The sequence below is a fragment of the Amblyomma maculatum genome, chromosome 4 (assembly GCF_055883805.1).
Source record: "Amblyomma maculatum isolate TAMU_Amacu chromosome 4, ASM5588380v1, whole genome shotgun sequence".
NCBI classification, from domain to species: domain Eukaryota; kingdom Metazoa; phylum Arthropoda; class Arachnida; order Ixodida; family Ixodidae; genus Amblyomma; species Amblyomma maculatum.
The window spans coordinates 39,652,740-39,676,378 of record NC_139347.1 but is presented as its reverse complement, the minus strand read 5'-3'; the positions used below and the strand labels follow the sequence as shown (position 1 = coordinate 39,676,378).

Sequence of the window (23,639 nt, the reverse complement as noted above, 5' to 3'; positions counted from 1 at the left end):
TGCCAGTCACGAACACAAGTCTCTGGCACCCCAAAATGACGGGCTGCCTGCCTATTGCCGCTCCTTTCTGCGTGCAGAATAACTTTACGTTTAAAGCTATTCTCGTGGCGGACACGACTGTCTTTATGGCCGCTGCACCATTCTCAAAAACGATATCGTATGAAGAGGCTGCCGGAAAACACCACCGTCGTGCTACGGACGACGAACTCACGCTGTAAACGTAGCAAAAGCGAGGCGAGGCGGTCCGTCCCGTGAATTCTTTTGTGCCAAGCTCGCTGAGAGTAATGACAAGTGACCAGCACCACACTGGTTACAAATGGCTACTGCGACGCAGAAACCGACAAGCAAACGTGCTCCCATGGTTGCCAGCAACACGCGAGCTCCTATGTCTTATACAGCTGACGACCGATTTTTCGGACCCCCAATTTTTCGGACATGCTTGATTATTTGGACTTTTTCCCGGCCCCAGGACATTACTTATAAAGTCAATGTATGACGCTGCTCAAAATTTCGGACACTTTAAGGAGGGCTATTCGATTTTTTCAGACATTCCAAGCGTCAGCCGGGCCAACTGCCACACATTTTGAGCGGTGTCGCCGCCATCTTGCTTGTTTACTTTTTCCTTCGATAGCCTCGAAACCGGTGCCGGCTTTGCGCGCCGCTCCTCAGCTAAACTGACGCTGGATCGAGGCTATGTTATTTGCCTAGCAGCTTCAGTTTCCGGGACAATGTCGCTGCCGTTCATGCTGCTGTCGCTGCTCGCCGCCATAGTGCTTTTTGTTTTTCTTCTTTTAGCGTGATCGCTTCGACTGCCTGTCCCTCCGTGTGTTTGCTGTGCGTTTCATGTGCGTTGCCGAGCGTAGTATGCCATGCATAATTTCTAGGCTCTAGAATGAAGTTTTGTAGACATAGCAGAATAAGCAGTACAGATTGTGAGGCAGCATTACAAAAATCTTCAAATTGGAAAAACAATTGAAAAAAAACTAATGAGGACAATCATATGAAACTGCACACTACGCTAGTACTATGATCTCCAGCCCATGTGGTAAAATTACTGCTGCTGTGTGTGTACTGTGTGCTGTGCTGTGCACAGCGGATATTCGTGAAAAATAGCCAAATTCTGCTATACAGTGCAATCCACTTATAATGATATTGAAAAAACTTGAAAATCTGATCTTTATAACCGATTATCGTTAGATCTGGACCGACAAAAAAAAAAAAAAAAAAAAAAAAAAAAAAAAAAAAAAAAAACGTACCCACATATTTTCCCATGCATGTAGGCTTGCCTAATTACTAGCGATGAGTAAATCGGGTTGAACAACGCCAATCATTGTAAGCACTAAACACTTTACTACAGTATACATCAATAGCCATAAAATTATTTAGGCATACAGTAGAATCTCGTTGATACGATTCCCACGGGCTCCGACAATAAAAGCGTATTATCCGAAAATCGTATTATCCAAAACGGACTCCAAAAGATCGCGAATAATACATACTTGGCACAGAACTTGCTTTTATTAAAGCACGTTAAAATAATCCGTCACTTTGCGTTGCACTTTTTGCTTTTCGAGGTCCTGAAGAAAGCTTTTTTGGAACTCGTAGAAACGAGTAGCAGTTTCCTCACTCAGCTCCGCAGACGCGACAAAGCCACGAAGCCCGTCCAAAGCTTGGAGTGCACCGTCAGTATTTAATGGCCGACGATCGCCGCTGCAATCTCCGGCGTCTTGGTTGTCATCGTCGTCGCTCTCCTCTTCAGCGGTAACATCTGCAATGATGTCTTGGACGGTGCGCAATTCGCATGTCACCAGTTGGTCGTCCGCCGATACAAACTCTTCCGGAGACACGCCGACATCGAGGTCACCCCAGTCCGGGATGTCAATCTCTGCGCTGTCAGCTCCATGTTCCTCCGTATCGCCAGATGCACAAAAAAAGCCACACTTCTTGAAGCAGTTGGCGATGGTGTCGGGTTTGACGCGATCCTATGACATCGCTAGAAAATGAATGGCATCAAGAAGATCCACCTTCAAGCTGGCATATTTCCGGTCAATCTTGGCCAAAAAGCGTCTGACCAACAAGCTCCTAAAGTGAAATTTCACGTTTCTAATGATTCCTGCATCTAGGGGCTGCAAGTGGCTGGTGCAGTTGGGCGGCAGGAAAATTACTCTGACGTTTTGCAGCCACGAAGTATCGACAGGGTGCGCGGCACAATTGTCGAGAAATAGAAGAATTCTACGGTTCTCGGCACGCATCCGGGCATCCAGATGGGTGAGGAACTCTGTGAAAAGGGCTCCGGTCATCCATGCCTTCCTATTCGCTTTGTAAACGACAGGAAGGCGTGGGTTACGCGAGAAGCAGCGTGGCTTCCAGAACTTGCCAATGACGGTAGGCTTGAGCTTCTCGGTTCCATCAGCATTGCAGCACAACAATACGGTGACTCTTTCTTTGCTTTTTTTTCCACCTTGACACGTCTCACCTTTCATACTGAGACTTTTCTCGGGCTGGAGGTTGATGAACAACCCAGCTTCATCTGCGTTGAACACGTCCCTTGGCTGGTATTGAGCAATCACCGCCGGCAGAGTCGAAAGCCAGTTGGAGACCTGATCTTGGTCGGCAGACTTCCCTTCGCCGGAAACTGTTTTATACGACAGGCCATGTCGTGTTTTAAAACGATGGAGCCACCCGCCCAAAGCTTTAAAATCTTCAATGCCCAACGAGAGTGCAATCTCATCAGCTTTCTCGCGAACAACTGTCCCGTCTACGTTCACGCCCGCCGCCCTTACTTCCCTGAACCACGCCAGTAGAACCTCTTCCATCTTGCCATGCTGGGCGCCCCTTGTTTGCTTCACGCCGGCGCCGAAGACTTGAATGTTTTTCCGAATTTCTTCTCGCTTGCCGACGATTGTGTTCAGCGTGGAGACAGGCAAACAAAGTTCGCGTGCCAGGTCGACACATTTCTTCTGCGGATTGTCGTCGACTTTTACGAGAATATCAAGTTTTTCTTTCAGCGATAACGCTTTACGCTTCCTAGACATGGTGAAGCGCACGGGTGAAACGCGGCACCAAAACAAAAACGATGAGTGCGAAGTGCAAGCTGAACGCTCGGAAAACCAAAATGGCAACGAGAAATGGCAAACACAAAGCCAACAAAGCCTACAGCATCGTCAATGCATGCGCCAATCACTGCTTCTTGGTCACGTAATTTTACCGTGATTACTATGTCTTAGAATAGATGGCGCTAAAAACCTTCGGTGCGCTTCGGCGCTTTTGTTGTGCGAGCTTGGGAAAATGGCTCCCAGAGGCCGCCACACTGCTGCAGACGCTGTGCTGAGGCACGGCCGGACTCGAGCCGAGCCGAGCCAGGCCAAGCCTCGAGCATACGAAGCGCACGTCGTCGCGTGTTCAGTCCGCCGTGCCTGTAGTTTCGCTCGATGCGATAATTTCAGTAGCTCTGCCCACCCTCTGCAAAGGACTGGCTCTGATTTCATCATCTTAGTTGGAGAGATGTGATTCCTACATGTGTCTAGCAAAGGTCATGTCCAACATCGAAAATCGGCCACGAGCGCTAGGGAAGTTACGACCACTGCAGCTACTGTCAGATCCCGCTAGGACAATTTTGCTGCCTCCTGGCGCGAAAATCGAAACTGCGCGAGATTTACGGAAGACGTTTCCACGATCGTATTATCCAAACCGACGTGGAAATATGATCGTATTAGCCGTACAAAAATGCATTACCTCTATAGGGCATCGGCCGGGAACGAAAAAAAAAAACGTATTATGCCGAAAAGCGTATTTAGCCAAATCGTATCAACGAGATTTCACTGTACTTAAAGAAGTCGGAAATTCACGCTCGCTTGAGCAGCAGCTGAAGCTTGACAATCGCTGTGAGCATCGCTTCCAGTAGCATGTACGCTGACAGCAGTCCTTTTTGCGTGCACGAAACTGATTAGCGACTGAACTGAAGGACATCCCCAGCCTTGATGATCGTTAAAATCGTAGTGTGAATGTCCGTATTTTTTCACGAGGCTTCCAACCTTGACACCATGCCAAAAATCCCGATGAATCTGTCGTTTCATCTCGTGAGCTATCGCGTCCGTCAATGTGGTCGCCGCCATCTTCCACGGACGCAGAATCTGCTATGGCGATGACGATACAGCCGCAGCAGTACCCTTTGCGTGGCTGCGATTGCGATGATGATAGTGCTCATTTCCTTCAGTTTTTGCCGCATATGTCGAGTTTTCACGTCACTGTCTTTTTAGCATTTTACCTTTCATTGAATATTCAGTCAAATCTTCATGGTAAACACCTACCGGGCGGCGATAAAGCTATCGTATGCGATGCACCGCCGATAATCCATCATTATATCTGGTTTATTTTTACATAGGGGCAATGGGAGAAATGATAAATCTCAAGAATTTGATCGTTATATCTGGTATCGGTATAAGCGGACTGCACTGTATATAAAAGGCGCCGATCAAACACAATTAAATGAACACGCATTCTGATCTCATTGATAAATATCCTTTCTACATGCAGGCAAAACAAAAATGTCTTAGGTTAAGCATTTTCTTAAGAACAGCTCTCTGAAGTAGGTTTATATCCTATCTGAAGTAGGTGCAGTATCCTTTCTTGTGAAGTTGTTGACGAAGCTACGCTGCAGGGGGTGTGCATCAGTTGATAGAACATGCATTAAGCCTTCTCATAATGCCTACAACATGCTCTTTGAACAAGAATAACGAGTTGAGTGCTTGTGCAAACAGAGGCTAAAATGGAGCATTTGCACTGCCAAACTGGGACCCCCACCTTATTGGGAGTCCGATGCCATACACTTACATTGACACCAGCCAGAACTGTTCAGATTATCTAAATGAATGGCCGTCGAATTAACAAGATTTTACTCTGCTACACATGACTGCCCCAAAACTCAGCCAAAGGCACTCAAGCTTATCAACGGCACTCATGTGATGTAGAAACAAAAGCGTAACAGTTATTTCACATCTAGAATTAACATTCTTGCAATGCTATCCAGCAATGGCATTTTCCAAGCATAGATAGCCCTGCAGCTGCTTTTAGAGCCATGATACGACAAACTGCAGCTGGAGCTGCAATAGGTGGTATATGACTGTTGCCATTTTCATCTCGCACGCAATGTACAATGGCTTCATCAGCGCATGGTTCTCCGATGTTGGTGTCATCATTTGCACCACTGAAATCATCTCGCACAAAAACAGGTCTGGTCAGCTCTGCCCAAATGACTTGTGTCCACAAATCGGCATACAAGTGACGTGGGGTAGTTCGACATTGTCATCCGTTGTTCCTCATAAACACTGAAATGGCGCCCATGTCCAGTAGTTGCATCTTGCATCCCGCTTTCAGTGGCAAGTTGTTTTCGGTCCTTGGGCAAGTTTTTTAAGAGCAGCAAGGGTGGCTTCATTGCGACGGTGATCGGCCTTTTCGCAGTCAAAATGAAACTTCCAGGCCTCCCACTCGTACGATGAAGCAGCTTTGGAGTCTCTAATATTCGACAAACCTTTTAATTATGCAGTGAGTGCAGTGCACACAGGTGTTGAACGCATCAGTACACTGTCTGTTGTCGGCATGTAGTAGCAGCACGGAAGGCGAAGGGCCGACTGGATAGACGACGACTGAAAGGTGACTGGCTAGGACAGCAACCTGAGATGGCATGTAACTGGCATCCAAATTGCCTAATGATCTGATCACTGATCATGTGTATAGCCTCTCAGCATGCACCGTGCCGGCAGTTATTACATTTTCAATGCACCCTTTTGGACAGAAGTGCGGTGCAAAGCTGTCACAGTGCATAGGAAATGTTCTCACATATCCGCGTGTTTGCAAGAAGGCATCACTTTTTTGACAACAGGAGCAATTTAACGACACCTCCGCGTTGTATAGTCTAAGACACAGTGCCACTGCTCTAAAGCACACATCCCGATAGTAACACACCCTTTGTTTGTATAAACGAGTGTTCGTTTACAACTGCGGCCATCATATGTAAGCTCAACTAGATACGAAAAACTAGGAGAAAAAAAAGACAAGCGAAAAGACCAAAATCAGAGGAATGATAAATGACAAGATAAACTGAAGCCATTAAATGACCAAATAAACTTTTAAAAGGGCTACGAAGAACACCACCCAATTAAGCCTCAAAACAAAACAAAAACTTTAAAAACGAACAACCCTACACTTGACAGATAAGCACATTTTAGGCCCTTTAAGGTTATGATGGTTTAAAAACAAGCAAATAAAAACACTCACCGCATCCACACCAGAGTTACTGTAATACGCGGAGGTGTCCATCTTAAACACAATTTTCTGCATTCACTTCACACGCCTTGCTTGGGGGGTTCTACATGGACTTGTTGCAAAGGTTCCCAAATATAAGTTCCAGCTATTGGAGGCAAATTACATCCCAGCAGTAACTGAAATCGACACCAAGCAAGTTATGCGCACACAATGTGTGTGACACTGTCACCAAAGGGGGACAAAGGGAGACCATCAACACACCTTTCTGCGCAGGAAGAAATCCCGCTGAAGATTTTCCTCGGAGAAGTAATACTCGACCTGCTTGCGCACATACTCGCGTAACGTGGCCTCGTCTACTCGCATGAAGCCCTGGTTGAAGTAGTAGGTGCCCAGGAATGATGAGCCCACACCAGCCGCAGGCACAAAGCTGTCATCTGGACCTGCATGCCACACATAAGTTGCGTCATACCGGAGCTACGCCACCAATCTGCACTAATGGAGTTGCTTATTTCAGAAGAAACACGAAGCCAGTGTTAGGCTTAAATCCAAGGCCCCACCACCAGTGGTGTTACTAACAAATATCTGACCAGCGTTGTAAAAGCAGCATGGTTGTATAGAGAGTGTTGCTCTCCCGAGTTAACTTGTGAATAAAGGAAGCATGCCAAAAACAAATAAAACGTTATTTGTGACACCCAGGAGAGACCCATTAAGTAGCCACCTATGCAAAGCCATGAATGGGTTTCCAGTGGATATCAAAATATTGTTTACATATATGAGCAGTTTTTTTACTTTCATCATTTAAACTTTCCTTGCCTTGCTCGCACAGTTACCTTGAGCAAAGCAGGGCTCTTTCATTGACTAACAAGAAAGCTTAATGATAGTCCCTCCCTTGTGTTTCACCTCGATCGCAATGCGGCCGCTGCGGCCAGGATTGAACTTTGTGATTTGGGAACTCACCTCGGCTGCTGGTGGCATTGGCGGCAGGCAATGGGCGTGTTGCGCTCCAGGGCCGACCAGGTCGACCTCCTCGCTGCCGCCCGCGGTAGCTACGGCCCCGCCGCTCACCTCCCTCCGCAGGCCGGCCTGCTTGTCGTGCACCACCATCGTGCCCAGCTGCACACATAGCAGTTCCATTGTTACATGGACAAGTGGCACTGGTGAAGATTGCACCACCTGAGGGCTCAATAAGATAGCTTAAGGAGATGCGGAACTGTTGTGAGGCACCTTAAGCCTACTGCAAGTAGCACTGACAAGTGGCATATAATATATGCAATAACATGTGTGCAGGAAGCATAAGTAAATTAACACTGGCTAATTTACAACTACAATACAACTTTCACAAGGGCATTTCGAAGGCCCTTGAAACAGATAGTATATCAACCCAAAGGCTAAGCGCTGCTAGACCAGTGCCTCCGATGGTCATCAAGTCATCAGCCTATCGAGTAAACAAAGCAGTGTGGAATTATAAACATATGTCGAAGTCCTTCGAGCAGTGTAGCGAGCACTAGTGCACGTGAAGCGCTCATAACCAATATGCTGTGGAATGAAGTCATAATCACTGAAAAACAATGAAACTTGAAAAAAATATGATTTATTTTGTATGAAAAGAGAGAGACTGGGCTTCAAAATGCTGCGACAAACACTGTACCATGAGCAGCAAGCAATACAGCTTCTCCAAAGCAATGAAATTCACAGCCTGTGTCCATTTGAGAGAACCAGTAGCTGACTGACCACCAGTCACTGACCACCCTACCAAAAGCCAAGGTGGGTGCTCATCACGAGCGATCACCTTTGGTCACGAGCGATCACCTCTTTCAATGAAAAGAAAAATGCAACCGCAAGGGACCAGAGTTCACATTCTGTTGTGAAGCCCACTATGGCCTCTCCCCCCCCCCCCCTTTTTTTTTACAGCATGAGCCATTATATGGAGCTCAGCATGAGCTGTCACGTGGCTGAAGTACATCAAAGGCCAGCGACTGACGTGCCAGGAAAGACATACAAGAGGGTGGAGATAGGTGGCAGCCCAAGAAAGAACGAAAGCTGGGGCAGAAAATGGAGGGACACTGCGACACAGAAGTCGAGCGGCTTTTCCCCTTATCGCTTCTGCCTATCAATATTGGTGCTGCGTCGAGTTCACGAGGAATGTTATCGATGACAGGAGTGGTGCAACCATGTCCGTTGTCCTCAGGCCTTGCTGTTCCACTCCTAGGCTTTGCGCCTTAATTTCTTTATCAACCAGGCAAGTGGCTGCAACTGGGAAGTTAAAGTGCTCAACAAGAGCGAGTTCCACTGAAATTGCTTCTAAAGGAGGACTGGGAAACAAAATAACAGATTGAAAGGAAGAGAATGTTGCAGCCACTATTACCCCGCAGTGCTATGGACGATCCAAAGGACGTCTTAACACTTCTCTCGGGAAGCTCAAGGTCAGCATGTACAAGGTCAACCTGCTTTTGCAACCAAACGAAAGCAGACTCTCAGCGTTAGCAAAGCCGAGGTGCAGCGGGCGAGCGGAGTGGTGCTGGCGACATGTAGAGGGTGGACCCTCTACATTCTAAACTGCCATCTCTGATGAACTCCGAGTTAGGAGGTCTGTGCCTAGAGTGAGACTGTAGGAAGTGCCGGTGGGAAGACCGCAGCCCAGCCCATGGCTCACGCCGACTGCTTTGACTAGGCGGCTGCGTAATTCAGCAAATCTTTCTATTCAAGGCAGGCTCCAATGACTTTTCCCCAACCATTTCACCCCAGAAACATGCATAGCAGGCCAGGGAAAAATTAGTGAAGACACTTTGGAAGTATGCTTGGCGAAAGCCTTGTGGCCACATCACTGCATATGTCCAAGACGTTTCTTATGCGTGGCCACCCCAGTGTAATGGCCACAATCATCGCCACAGACCCTTTGAACTACAAAAGTCTGTCGAAGTGAACGATTGACTGTTCGGCAATATCACCAGTCACCACTGCTGCTTGCGCTCGGATTCTCTGGCTTTGGTGGCCGCGGATGTGGCTAGATGCTGTTCCCATTTCCGCTGTGCCTCTCGTGCTTTCGCGACCGGTGATCCAAGCAGCCGCTGTTGCCGCTTGCATTCGGCCTCGCGTGCTTTTGCATCCGGTGACATGTTCAACCAACGTACACAAATCCGCTAATTTTTCTCACGTTTCGTGTTGGGGGAATCAGGCGTCCGTCGCCGCTTCTCCACGCCGCTTGCCGCACATTCACCAGGCCGCTTCGGCGCTATGCGTTTCACTCACTCGACTGCACCCAGACGCCTGTCGAAGGCGCGTCGCCGCACCTGCTGCTGCAGCTGACGCGCGCGCCTCGCCCACAGACACGTGACATCATGGTTGCTATGCACCGCTGCACCCCCCCACCAGCGCAGGTGGTTGCTAGGGAGAGAGGAGAAGTGCGCCTATGTGTGGGGGAGAGGCCACAGCTGGTACCGTTTCAAGGCACGGACGAATGGAAGCCGTGAGTATGAGCCATTAAAAGCTTTTGCCTTAAAACCTTGTCCCCACTGAAAAACTGGCGGGTGCCCGGGTGCACTGGGCATCGAATCCAGCACCTCCCGAATTCGAGGGCATTAGCTCTACCATTGGGCCCCTGCTGTTCGACACTCACGCACCTGTGCCACTTTTGTCATTCTTCCCTAGGATTGCAATGCCCTCAATTTTAATGTCCACCAGACAGTCATGCTCTAACGGTTAACGAAAAACCTTCTCATTTAGAACAACGAAAACTTTAATGCCACGAACAAGTCAATGGCACCACGATATTGGCAGCACCTTACGGTCAGATGCCTGCTCCCCTTCATAGCAAAATCCATGCTGTTACAGTGCTAGCTCTAATTCGTCTTTGTCATCATGAGAGTATTTATTGCTCCAGCCGATTTCGTCTCGTGCAATACTGCAGCAAAACTCTGGCACTGTGATTTGAACATTGTCATCTTCACCAAGTCTCATGTGCACCATTTCTTCATTTGACCTAGGTAAATACGCCGTACACATACACCACCTAGCTACATGCTAGTCAGGACTGCTAAATCAATTTACACCAACATGCAGACCGAAAGGTCATGTCATCAGCATTCAGGTACCCTTAGCTAGCGCAAGACATGCATATCTGACAGCATTGAACAGCTCAATTTTTTCGTAAATTTCTTACCACCCCACCCGCTGGCTTCAAGCATTGGCTGCTTGGTTAGTGGGGTTTAACGTTCCAAAGTGACTCGGGCTATGAGAGACGCTGTAGTGGAGGACTGAAAATTTCGACTACCTGGGGTTCTTTAACATGCACTGACATCGCACAGCACATGGGCGCCTTGTCTTCGCCTCCATCGAAAAGCGGCCACCGAGGGCTGGATTCGATTCCGCATCCTTGGGAACAGTAGTCGAGTGCCCTAACCACTGCACCTACCCGGCAGGTAAACGTTGGCTGCAACAGGCCTCTGTGCCTTGCTGGCAGTGAAAAACATGAACCGAGATTCCTGCTCTGCTGGCTCCCAGCTTAACCCCACTTAGCAATAACAGCCATCCTCACCTGGTTTACGTGGCTTGGCTGGCTCGATGTCCAATGGAACCCACTTCTGCTTGCTGCCTGCATGGGTATACCAGAGAGATGTGAGCATACATGTGTGTGTGACCATAGTCATGAGACATGTAGTACCTTTGCGGGGACCTGAGCGTGGAGTGTTGCGGGCCGATGAGTCGGGTGTGCTGCTAGCCGCCCCATCCCGGTTTTCCTTGGCCGAATCCTCATCGTCGCTGCCGTGGCCCACCTCATTGTTCTACAATATGGACAAATGGCATCAGGCAAATGCAGCAGAAGCAACTAAAAAAATATAAATAAATAATGACAAGCCATATGCAACGGAGTAATTAAAAGCAGACATGTGGCTCTTGACTCAGAATTAAATTCTTCACAACATATCTGGAAAGATAATGTGAAGCACCACAAAATGCCTTCTGTACGAGGTTGTAAAGGAGAACTCAACACCAGAAACCAGAGAAAGGCTAAGTCAAAGGCTCCATCCACTTGGTACAAAGATCTGTTTCTTCATAAGCTCCTCGATTAAACTAAGCACAAATGTGAGCACAACACTTCCAAAGCAAGCAATGCTAAGCCAAAGAAGTACTGGGCAATAAAAGCAACAGAGCCAAAGCGCATGTTTTGCCAAGAACGGGAAAGTGCTGCATTCAAACAGTAGTTGAAAGGACAAAGGGAACAGATTCAAGTTGTCCTCTGTGAACAGACTCAAAGGTGCCACTTCCACTCAACAGGTTTCATAACCTAAACCCCCAAATACAGGTGTGGCTGTCACTACCAGATTCCACAGGTAAAGTGCATGCACTGAGGGGTACAACTCTGAAAATAAGCTACACTGCAGTCCTCTTAAGACCGCAACAGCAGAGTTGTATACAATGTCACCGAGACTGAACTCTGAAGTGGGGAAATTCTGAAATGCAATTTCCATCATAATGAATGCATGCATTGGTCCAGGGTAAATATCAGCACAGCCAGAAAGAGTAGCAGAATATTACTAAACTAGGATAAAGCTGTCTTCAGTGTTCCTTTAGGAAGTCATAGCAGTTCCAGATAAGCAGTGATAGCCACATCTCTTGGTGCCAAAACATTTGGTAGTTCCTCAAATCCTCAATGGAACTCTCAACAAATATGATTACTATTCTGGCCAATTAGCTCCTGAACCTTGTTAGGAGAATCTGTGCCATTTGATTTCAATACTGAAAATTCAGCCAGCATGACTTAAGATATAAGCATTATAAAGCGTGGACTCAGCTCTACTCCTCAGCTCTACACTCAAAGTTCCAGCCAATGCAGGTTTGTTCTCAGCCAGTCAATTCGTGTCCAGTCATTACGGCATGCGGCCACATATTACAAGGCTGGTCCTTCACAAAATTTAAGTATACCATTAAATCAATTACAACAGCCAGTAACAAATGTGTGTATAAAGGCAATTTTTGGCGGCCTATCACATGCCACAGACATCAATCAGAGGCATCCAACTTCGTGACATGAGGATCACCAGTGCCGCCAACAAACACAAAGGTGCAGGTCCATGCTCACGGAGGGCAGTGTACTGTTTACTTCAATTAACACTGGCGGGACAGCCCCCCCCATCCCACCACATGTCCATCATCATACACTGCTTCCCCTTTCAATACTGGCTTGCATCACCAGAAAAGTAGCAATGTATCTGTTTGCCTAATTTTCAATGCACCGAACAGCAATCATGAAAACATTAATCCATTTGCAGCAAACTCGATTCTATTTTGCCCCTGCGACAAGTATCCATTATATTGGCTTTAAGTAAACTTTGTCTAAAAAAGAGCTAAAAAGCATTTTGATTCTGTCTAGTGATTGCCTTTCTTCATGTCCATGAAACAGGGAGCTTCAAGCAAGCGAGAAACCACTTAGTTGTCTGGAGCACTGCTGATTATATTGGGGCAGAATTGTCTAATACTGTGCAGCCAATCTTGCGTTTTAAACTGGTGCATGAAATGAAATCTTGTGGGCCACTTACCTGAGGGGCTGATGGTGGTCCGAGGCTGGGCCAGTCCTCTTCCTCATTAACCTGCACAACAATGAGCAACTCGGGCACCTCCACTCATACAAGGCCTATGCCACAAAGCTGTTCTTCAAACTGCATGCACCTCTTGTCCTGTCCAGACTTGCTCCCGAACTGTAGAAAATAGTGTGCTCCAAAACTAATGGCGATTTCCACTGGTCAATTGGAGCTAGGCGCTCGAACCCGAATAGAGCGACCTAAACCGCTACAGAGCGAATCACTCTTGGTCGACCAATGGAATGTGCAGAGTGCGTGGCGGAAGTAATGCTGAGCCAGTTCCGCAAGTTGAAATCGCATCCCAGTGGCGAAATTGTTGTGGTTGATAAAAAGACAGAAATGCAGCCTGCAACTTGCTTTCGCACAATATTAACGCTGCAGTTGTTTTTCAATAGACGCACTTCGACATATTAGCACAAAAAAAAAAACAGTGATGCCCAGTGTTCTCTACCGATCTCTTTGAAACAGCTAAAAACAGCCGAAATATTCTTAAAGTGACGACATCACCGGCTAGAACATCTGGCGAGATCAGACTCTGGTCAGCGGATCGAGTTAAAGCACCCCCGAGTTGCTCCAAACAACCAGCGGAATACGCGCGATTTATCCCGGTTGACCATGGAATTCGAAATTGTCATCCTGGGGCAAGAAAACGTGCTCCGGAGCGGCCAGCGGAAATCGCCATAAGCGTACTTTCTTCTTATGTGGTGATTTAATTGCTGATAAAAAATATTGACCATTCAGTGAAACCGAATACATGGCAAGAAAGACCAGTAAACGAAAAATGCCACAAAGCAGTAGATAGTGAGCCACCAGCGCTGTTTCGGTCCTCAGCTGGAAATGATTACTATGCTGCAAACACTGGAGGTTTTGTAAATCTGAAAAAGTAACCTGGCCTGTACAAAACATATATTGGAAAACGTGAGAACAGCATACTGAAGTTCTGGGATTTGTTAAAGAAAGCAGATATAATAGTCCAGCAATAACAAGGCCAAGCATCATCACGTTATGGGTTTGATTAACATCTCAGTGCTGTTCAGCATGCAAATGCTACAAAGCAAGCTTGCTATGTCATGGTTACGACAACAGTCATTCTATCACTGTTCAACTATACAATGAACAGTTTAAAGGCTGACTGACAAGAAGACCCCCATAAGGCCTGTCTAGGCTAGATTAAGACTACACCTCAAGCCGTGGCCTAGGTCACTCATAGCATTCTTGCAACATATAGAGGAAATCACTTGAACTGTATGCTTTAAGGGAAAGACTTAATATATAGTTGATTTATTTAAAAAAAAAAAAGGCAATTCAGGTGATGAGTGTTGAAGGCTGTGAGTGGCGAACATATGCGAGGTTTGTTTGGAGATGTTTGATGATGCTGTCAGGTGGCATTTCAGGTTGTTGAAGAAATTTGGTACACCTGATGTTCGCCGCACGATGCACTGATAAAAAAATAATTCTGTGCTGCAGTTTATTTTTTTTTTGCAAACGGAGGCTTCCGTGGGGGCGTGGGCCGAAAGGTTACGGTTATTACTGCTCAGCATGGGCGTGACAGCTGGCTTTGGCTTGTGATATGGTTTGGTTGGTTTGTGGGGTTTAATGTCCCAAAGCAACTCAGGCTATGAGAGATGCCGTAGTGGAGGACTCCGGAAATTTCGACCACATGGGGTTCTTTAACGTGCACTGACATTGCACAGCACACGGGCGCCTTGCTTTATGCCTCTACTGAAAAGCTGCCGCCGAGGCCGTGATTCAATCCCGCACCCTCGGAAACAGTAGTTGAGCGCCGTAACTACTGCGCCACCCCGGCGGGTGTGATACATAAAGGACCGGCACATTCTCAAAAACTTCCATCATCCACTTTTTTTTTTTTTTTTTGTGATACATAGAGAAGTGGATGGTGAAAGTTTTCGAGAATGTGCCGGTGCTCCTCTGAGTGTCGATACAGGTGTGCTTGCTAAGTGAAGAACGGTTAAGAAAATGCTATCATTGAGCTCTTTCGATCACAAATGCTTTGTCGCGCTGTGCAGTGCAAGTTTCCCATCTCTAAAACTTTCGCTGTTACGCTGCTGTGCAAAGTGTTCCACTTATTGGTGGTGTTATACCTGCTGTGTGACTTTTTTGTCAGCTGCATATTTGAGTCCAAATGAAGCCTTTCCGGTGTCCTGATGCCACTTTTCACTGAGCCGCAGTGTGCCTTTTCTTGCCAAATGAACTAAAAGACATGCTATGTATCCTGCATTTGCTTGGTTATACATGAGTTACCGTCTCCTTGTGGTAAACTTTACCTAGGTTAGACAATCGTGCCATGAATGCAAACTAAAGGGGTACTGTTTTTGTTAAAGCTAGCATTTCACATTGCCGAAAGAAACTTTTACTCATGAACTGATGCTGGCAAATATCAGAAAAAAAAGCGGTGATTGTGGCATCCACAAATTGCTGTGTAGCTGGAACGGTGGCATGACTGTAGGTGTTGTCATCTGCTTCCCCGTTTTCTTTTTTGAAGAGTTCAGTGTAAATATGTGATATTAGTCACTCCACACATGTTTGTTAGCAAGCACAATGTAATATCGGCATACAGTCCAACTTGCAACTCTACAGCTCCGTGAGCTCACCTAGTGCTAGTGCGGCGAAGCGTGCCAACTCAGACAGGAGCCTTTTTAAACTCTCCATTTGCCTTCGTGACCTAGCAGCACAACTGAATCGTACAAATATAGAACAAGACTCAGTTCTACACTGCCACAGGCTTTCTGCTTAAGTTCAAAACGAGTGGCACCCTCTCATGAGCGCTAAAGAAAGCTCACTGGATTGCCTATTGGCTTTTGCCTCCCCCTTGTCCTCCCACAAAGTCAGCACCACCCATGCTCATGTAAAAGTGATCCGGTGGAAAAGAAAACACTTTCATGGATTTGGCCCCAGCTCACCGAATGTTAATAGTGCTAGTCCAACAGGACACAGAAAAACAAAAGCCGCAATGCAAGTGAACTGCATACAGGCGTTCACTAAAATGATACAAAGCAAGCCTTGGCAACTGAGCCTTTCTCACGGGTCTCTCTGAGAATCATTAAGGTCTAGTTTTTATGCAAGCACATTAGTGGCATTTACTAGCCTACATATACAATACCCCATAGCTTTTGCTACATAAGGTGCAAAGAAGGTTGACCCCCGAAGTGATCTCCATATTATTATGGCAGAGACTACATAAATAGCGAACCTGATCCCCACCAAACCACAGAATGCTTGCTGCAGAATGCTGCCTTTGAACACTGGAAACAAATTCTGATCCTTTTAACCACCAGCCCCAAGTGATACTTGTCATGGGAGTTTCTACCAGTATTGCCAACGAAAAGACTCACTCGCCTGGCCTGATGTTGCGCTGTTTCCACTGCCAAAGATGAGTTAAGGTTGTCTACTGTGCTGGTTTCAAATTTCAACCCTGGAGGGTGGTAGCTGCCCATAAAAAAACTGTATTGTGCCTTTTGCGTATGTTTTAAGCACTGCAAGAGTGATTTCATAACAGCTACACACGAATGCCAGTGGTGGCAATATTTCAAGAAAAGACACGTTCTCGGAGCGGTTCTGACAGCAGTACTGCTGACAACTTCGAATAAGTGCTCAACAATGAAACTGCCTTTGCGTTTTTGAGCTGGATATTGCTTCAGATGAAGACCAGAGCAACAATGTGATGAGACTGCCAAGCTCAGTTTTGTGCAACACCCTGCTTAGAGATCTACTACACGAAGTTTTACTAATCTTGAATACTTGTGTTAAGACAAAGCGACATCTATACACTTTTCTCTGGGTTGGAGTATATAGAATCAAATAAATACTTCAGATTTAAGTACATTGTTACCCATTACTAAGGCATGCATTGAGGGAAAGCCACCCTTAATAAATGCTTTTCCTTTGAATTTTTGTGTCAATTCTAACCAGAAACCAATGGTGGAATATATCTTATGGATTAGAATTGCATGAAAAAATTCACTAGTTAAAGAAAATTGGTGCTTTCAGTATGTTTTTCAGAAGTTAAGTTGATGGTTAAAGGGTTCAAAGTATGTTTTTCAGAAGTTAAGTTGATGGTTAAAGGGTTCAAATGCTCTTGTTCCAGCACCCTGCATTCAGTCATATCTTGACTAGCCTGCATCAAGACCATCAACTTCTTGACATCTGCATACTATGCGAAGCAGACACAATCAGAATGCCAGATGTTCTGCTTGCTCCTTTTGACCATATTAGTCAATGTGTATTTTCTATTTTCACCACACAAAGTCAAGTTGCCACCGCCTTGCCCATCTGTATGCCTTTTCATGTAAAGCGTGCCTCAACTGCAAACTGAACAGCCCACTAGGCCATTCTTCGGAGCCCTGTTCATGAAATCTGCCCGCAATTCTTGAATTCGACAAGTTGCCACACTGCATTACACATGCTGTCAGCGCACAGTGCCTGAAAGGTACCATTCATTTCAGATGAGTGTACAAGCCATGCAGGTCAAGCTCGTGAAACACTCTGCACGTGCAGGAAGCATGACATAAAGCTTACACCCCTAGTGTAGCACAGAACGTGAAACAAGGCATGTGCAGAACTGGTATTGAATGGCCTGCAGACATGCCTGGGAAAAACTTACGTGGTGACAAGGGCATCCGCTGGCTAGGTCGAGCATTCAAATTGCAGTGGTACACAAAAACAAACAAATGGGCCTGCATCCGAGAGCGGCGCAGGGTAAAACCTCACCTTGCGGCAAGCGGATGACTGACGCGGTGCCTCCTTTCCCCCCGAAGAGCCGTCAGCTGTAAAGAGAGAGCTATAGATTAGATGCATCTTGGGGCAAAGCATGATGGTGTTGCAAGCACAGAGAAAAATCTGCCCATCCCTAAGTGTCACTCACTCCTAAACCTTCTTGCCCTCTTCTCCACACAACCCTACATGAGCACCATTCAAAAGTCTGCAAAAATCCGGCCTACTTAAGGCCTATTCACACTCGTGAGTCGCAAAGGGCGTGCGACTGGCTGCCGCTCAGCTCAACAAATGTTTCTGACTTGTCTATCTTCTTGACTGTTCACTAAACATAGTAAAGCTAACTTCTGTTCACTTCAGCTGAGCCGCTATTTTCCAGGTTTGTGACCAGCATTCACAAACCTGGAAATCCCCTAGAAATCAAGCAGCGCTCGAACTGTCTGTGGCTGTCGCTTTTCGTCCAATGCGACAATCACGACCTCCGTAAGTCGCAAGTGTGAACGAGCCTTTAGACTAAACGTTGCCACATGGCCCTACTTCTTTAATGGCTATTCCTTGTCCCACCACATAACAGTCATTTCTGACAGGCCAGATCAGCGGCTAATGTTGAAAGCCAGTTCGAATGGCATGAATGAAATTTAAACAATGACAAATAAAAAGTTGTATAACAAACAAAAAATGCAATTTTTAAGTTCTGACATACTAAATCAACAATGAGGCCATTTATCATGAAGAGAGTCCCACCGTAATGTTCCCTACAAAAAAAAATATATATATATACAGCTCGACCTCATGCAATAGATCGATTCCACAACCACAATGCTGGCTGGTGGTGGCACAATGAGTTATGCAAAACAAGCAGCAAATGTTATCGGTGGAGGATTTAAAGGAGCTTTGAAAGAGTCTATAAGCTCAATCAATCATTGCGCCAAATGCTCACAAACATGTGAGCAAAATACTGACACAGCTTACAGCTTTGTTCAGCAGGCTGTTTGGAATTTCCTGCACATTTTAAATCCTTCCCACCAACTGCAGTTCCCCTACACGTCATTTCTTAAACATGGTCGGCAGATGGCAGTTCATTTCTACAGCATTAGTAATCAGCAGCTGGTTTACAGGTCTGAGGATAAAATAAGGCAATGCAGCACTGCACATTCCACATGATAAAGCGCTGCAAGCATCTCACAGTAGTGGTAGTTTTTAGTGGAGGAAAAATGACATACGGACGAGCAATCTCAGTGGTTGCCGACGGTTTATTCTTGACTGTGCGTAACAATGTTAATATACAATACCCAACGAATTACTGTGAATATATTCTCTCAAAAACGCCAGCCTTTGCTCAGCAGACTCTGAAAAACTCTGAACAAAATAATGCTAAAACAGACATTTTTACAATGCATTAAATCACCCACCAGAAGTGGCACATGCTCCTCATATACTCTGGACTCATGTATACAAACTGGAGATGGTAGTTGCCATGCTGCGCGTAATATACCCCTAAAAACCTGCATCCTGAAATTTCAAGCAAAAGTGCTTACCAGTGCGTAATGAGTAGGAAATGACCAGGTTGGTGGTAATCTAACATCATTGCTAGCATACACCCAAACAGAAATGCAAGTAGAAAACACTGTTGTCCTTGAAACTAACCAACAACAGCCGTATGATTAAATGCAACTTTTATCAATTTCTGTAACTATCTGAAGCACATAGGTTCACGGTATATTTACTGTACAGCATTACTGTAATAGATCCAGCCAATTTTCAGTGCTTGAAATTCTAAACGTTAGTTTTATCCCTCCTGGCACGAAGCTGTCTTCGCAGTACACAAAAATTTAATGTCAGCATCATTAGACACTCGACGAATAGTTCTGCCACTGTGTGACATATCCCTTCAGTAAAATTTATGAATAGACTGACGCACGAGGAAAATTAATTATTGACCAAAGCATACTGAACAGGTTGGCGCATACTGACAGCAAGAAAGCAATGAACCATCATACCACTTTGCTAGCATTGAGAGCAACTGGTTCCTTGATCTTGACTGCCTGCAATTTTGGCACTCCCAGGAAGGTGTTTTCAACCACTCGTAGCAAAACAGTGTAGCACTATTGCACAGCGCAGACGTCGTAAACCGCAGACAGACCCTTAGCCCTCGTTTAATATCGGGGTCCACAGCAAAACCGGAGAGGCGTCTAAAACCACGCGCCGCGCATTGTTACTACTTCAGCAGAAATCTTGTCATCATGCGTAAACATCAGCCATGCCTTGCGAGACTTCGGATGGATATTTCCCCCCTTCCCAGCTGTCTCTACGCGCAGATTAGAGAAACTGTGTAACGATTTCCGATTACTGAAAAAGCTCATCGGCTGTCAAATCTACGAAAGAGTAATAAAGATCACGTGTTATGCAGCTGCCAGCCCTCGGCACCACACGAGGCAGAACGGTGTGCTTCCCGGCTGCGTTGCGCCGGTGGTAAAGAGGCCTGTAAAGCAGACTAAATCGCTCATCGTGCTCATGTCGTATGCGGCTTATGTCAGAAAGGAACGCCTCATGGCATGTGCTCCGTCATCCACCAGGCACTATTGGTATCTCCTGCGCCAGCAACCCGCGCGCGTGGATCAGGGCTGCTGCACCCGAACACAGTACGCCGCGCATGCTCCAGTGCCGTACGCCGCGCGAGTGCTCACCTGAGGTGTCGGTGCGGCCAGCGGTACCGCTGGTGGCGTGTGCTGCCGTGTTGCGCTTCACCCAGGGGTTCGCCCTAGGAGCGTCAGCCGCAAGCTGCGCGCACGAACCAGGGCGAACCATATTGCTGTTTAGGCCTAGGCCCTGTGAAGTCTCCGGCGGTCCTTGGTCGCTTAATCCGTTTGAAACAGCAGCCGGCTCCCGAGGTGACACACGGGCCGCGGCTTGGGCGTACGAGCTGCCGCTGTCCTTTGTTGCCTTCGGTTCCGTCACATCGCCACCAGCGGACTGCGCGTGGCCGCTCGCCACTACTGCCGCCATGACGGCACGCTGCCAGCCCAGCAGCAACGACACCCGCGGCGGCCGACGTCCGAATCTCGTCCTACTGCCCCTTCAGTAGTCAACTCATCACAGTTGGAAATGACAGTAGAGGCCAAGCAGTGGCGCTACAGTAGCTAACGATGCCACTTTAATAATAATAATAAATACATGGGGAACTGGGACTGGGATTCAAAATCATTTATCAGCTTGTGAATTTTAAAGAAATGCCATATGGATCTCTTATTTAAGCAGCAAAAAATAAAAACAATGCCTGCGATAGAGCAAAACCAAAAACTGGCAAAACTGCCAGCAGGTCATAAGCTGCAGGTGAACAATTTTTCATAATTTTGTTGTTTCTGCCATTTACTGTTCTCTCATTTGCCGCTCTTTGACTACATGGCTCCTGGATGGAGTGAAAATAACAATTTCTGGAAGAAACACAAGCTGTTGTCCACGAGAGCTTTTTAATACTAACTTGCGATGTTTACAATACGATCCATGTAATCAATGCATAAAAAATGAAAAACACCGGTTGATATTTGTCAAAATTTAGGTGCTAACGGATAGTAGCGGCTCCCGCAGTCATTCCAGTAAACTTTGTCTAAATTGCAAATGCGCAATCACCAAACGCCAAGTCATATTTATTGGCCGCTTCTAGATAGCGCTACAGTTCGTAAGGCCCAGAGTCGTAAGCACTCAAAAGTGCACGCCGAGAAAGCTCTTGTTTGCATATCTTGTTGTCCTGTCCCATAAATAGTTACTTAGTCACGTAGTCCGTTCTTATTAAAGAACCCCGTTTGGAATTGGGTTGGAAAAAATTTATTGTCAGCATTGAAAGACATTGCACTTAAATGCATCCTCTAGTCCGTGGCTCTCTCGGCGGCGGTTGAAATTTTTAAAGCCCTCCACTACGGCTTCTCTTGGCTCAAGGGCAATTGCGGCGTCACATGAACACGCGCTGAAAAGAGAACGCCGGCCGAAGCTACGGTTTAAATTCTTGGTTTAAATTTAACGAGAGTAGACGCCCAACCGGACAATCTCCAGCAGACGTTATAAACAACCTGTGAGACGCCAAATCAGGTAGTCGGCTACTGAACGCCGCTCTATCAGCGAACGGCACTGTCAACCCGAACGGGGCTGTTTGATTTTTTTTTTTTTAAGGGGGGGGGGGGGGGGGGGGGGTTACGCCCCAAGCGACTCCAGCTATGAGAGATGCCATAGGGGAGGACCTCGAAAATTTAGACCACCTAGGGTTCTTTAACGTACACTAACATCGCACAGCACACGGGCGCCTTGCTTTTCGCTTCCAATCAAAAAGCGGCCGACGCGGCCGCGAATGGATCCCGCATCCTTGGGGACAGTAGTCGAGCGCCAACCACTGTACCACCACGGCGGGGCAAATGTGCTAGGCGTAATAGCAGAAAGGTTGGCTCTTTTCATTTATTCGCTGCATAAAATTCTTCACCGCCGACGTCATTGATTTTCAATTCTCTCCAAAGCGTACGTCTGCCGTCTACCACTCTACTTCACGTCGGCCCTTTTCAAACGCGCGCCAGACAGCGATTTCTTCATTGTTGAGAGTTTGTTCTTTTCGCCCTCGATAAAAGGTACTGCTCGTGTTACAGCGAAACTTTGGCCCATCCGGTTTAGTGCGCTAGTTTTCTTAGATTGTTAGATGCCGCATTTTTAAGAATGCTGCCACGAAACACTCAAATCTTTATTTGTTCTTTTTCGACAGCCACCGGCAACCGTCTTATCACTGTGCTCTTTGTTTGTTCATGCTCGTTGTCGCGAGACTCAGCTTTATCAATTTATTTGTCGCGGAAGATGCGCCGAGATAACTCTGGAACGATTTCGGCCGCTGGCATGTGTTTCTGAAATGCTACAGGTTATGCTTGTCATCGTTTGCAGCTTTATCTATATGTTTCTTCGCCGCATTTAATTGAGCGTTGACAAGTGCGACAGATCATTCGTAGATCGACGACCGTCGAGCACTCTTGTTACTCGATTCGCTTTGTTATTTTGCGGACGCAAGTCAGCCCAAAAAAGGGTTCATTTGAGCGCAACTCGCTAGTCTCCTAATTTGTCACCTACAGCAGTACGTGACAATACGACAGTAGGCGGATTTCGCATATGGTCCGCGCAAATAGGAGACTCCAACCCCATCTAGCCACACTTTTTCGACGCCTGCCGTCAGTGCATGTGAGCTAACGGCGAATAAATGAGAAAAATGCGCTAGGGGGAGCGCGCGTCTATACTAATCCGCCAGACGGGGTCGAAAGGCCATGTTTTATTACATGCTTTGGTCAAGATTCGCTACGCACGCAGCCCGCGATGGGCGTTTTATTTTTACCTATAAATAAGCGATGGAATGAGTTGACAAAAAATTCGAGGCACTCAGAACCTATGTGTAAAGGCGAAAACGACACCATGAATCAGACGCTTTCTCTGTTTCCTCCTGCGCTGGGCATCAAGACGTGGCTGGTAGCGTGATGCCCTCTTACTGCTTCTCTGGCAGGTCCCTCTCCATCCCTCCTTATTCTCTGAAAACGCCCTGTGCGCTAGGTCACGTGGTGCAGTGAGGTGATTAAAGCATATCAACTGGAATCAGTATTGCATATGCAAATATTCGACAAGGCGGGTGACCACGGAGAATAGAATATGAGTTACCAATTCTCCCTTGCGTATTTTCTGCAGAAATTCTTTCACGGTGTGGGATTATCTTCCATACAGTATGTGTAGGGCTGGCTCCCGCCTAGTCTGTGCAGAGACCAATACATCATAGAAAGGTGTTGTCAGAGACGCGTGATTCATCTGTGGACATATCTTTACACATTTAATTTCGTTCTGCACTTGATCTGCTTGATCCGTGACAAAAAGCCACTGGCGAACCTTTTCAGGTTCGTCAGTATTTTGCTTGAAGCTGGAGCAGGCGGGAATAAGATGACCGCAATTATTGTGCAGTAGTTCGTCGCATGGATGATCGAGGTTACGTCGTTCATGGAAAAGCACGTGCAGCGAACTTCTCCCCATTTTCGCCTGGCATAGTCGTCAAAAATG

General features: G+C 46.6%; 1 protein-coding gene across 1 annotated transcript in view; it reads right to left on the bottom strand.

Annotated features, from left to right (window-relative positions):
• Nucleotides 1-20,661, bottom strand: part of larp (La related protein) — a 33,356-nt gene extending 12,695 nt beyond the window's left edge. The window contains exons 1-7 of the mRNA XM_084601169.1: nucleotides 20,261-20,661; nucleotides 17,571-17,626; nucleotides 12,801-12,851; nucleotides 10,925-11,045; nucleotides 10,799-10,855; nucleotides 7,222-7,377; nucleotides 6,526-6,704 (exon numbers count right to left, since the gene is read on the bottom strand). Coding sequence (XP_084457295.1) covers nucleotides 6,526-6,704; nucleotides 7,222-7,377; nucleotides 10,799-10,855; nucleotides 10,925-11,045; nucleotides 12,801-12,851; nucleotides 17,571-17,626; nucleotides 20,261-20,579 — 939 coding nt within the window. The 5' untranslated portion in view covers nucleotides 20,580-20,661. The remainder of the gene's footprint in view (nucleotides 1-6,525; nucleotides 6,705-7,221; nucleotides 7,378-10,798; nucleotides 10,856-10,924; nucleotides 11,046-12,800; nucleotides 12,852-17,570; nucleotides 17,627-20,260) is intronic.
• Nucleotides 20,662-23,639: the final 2,978 nt, after the last annotated feature.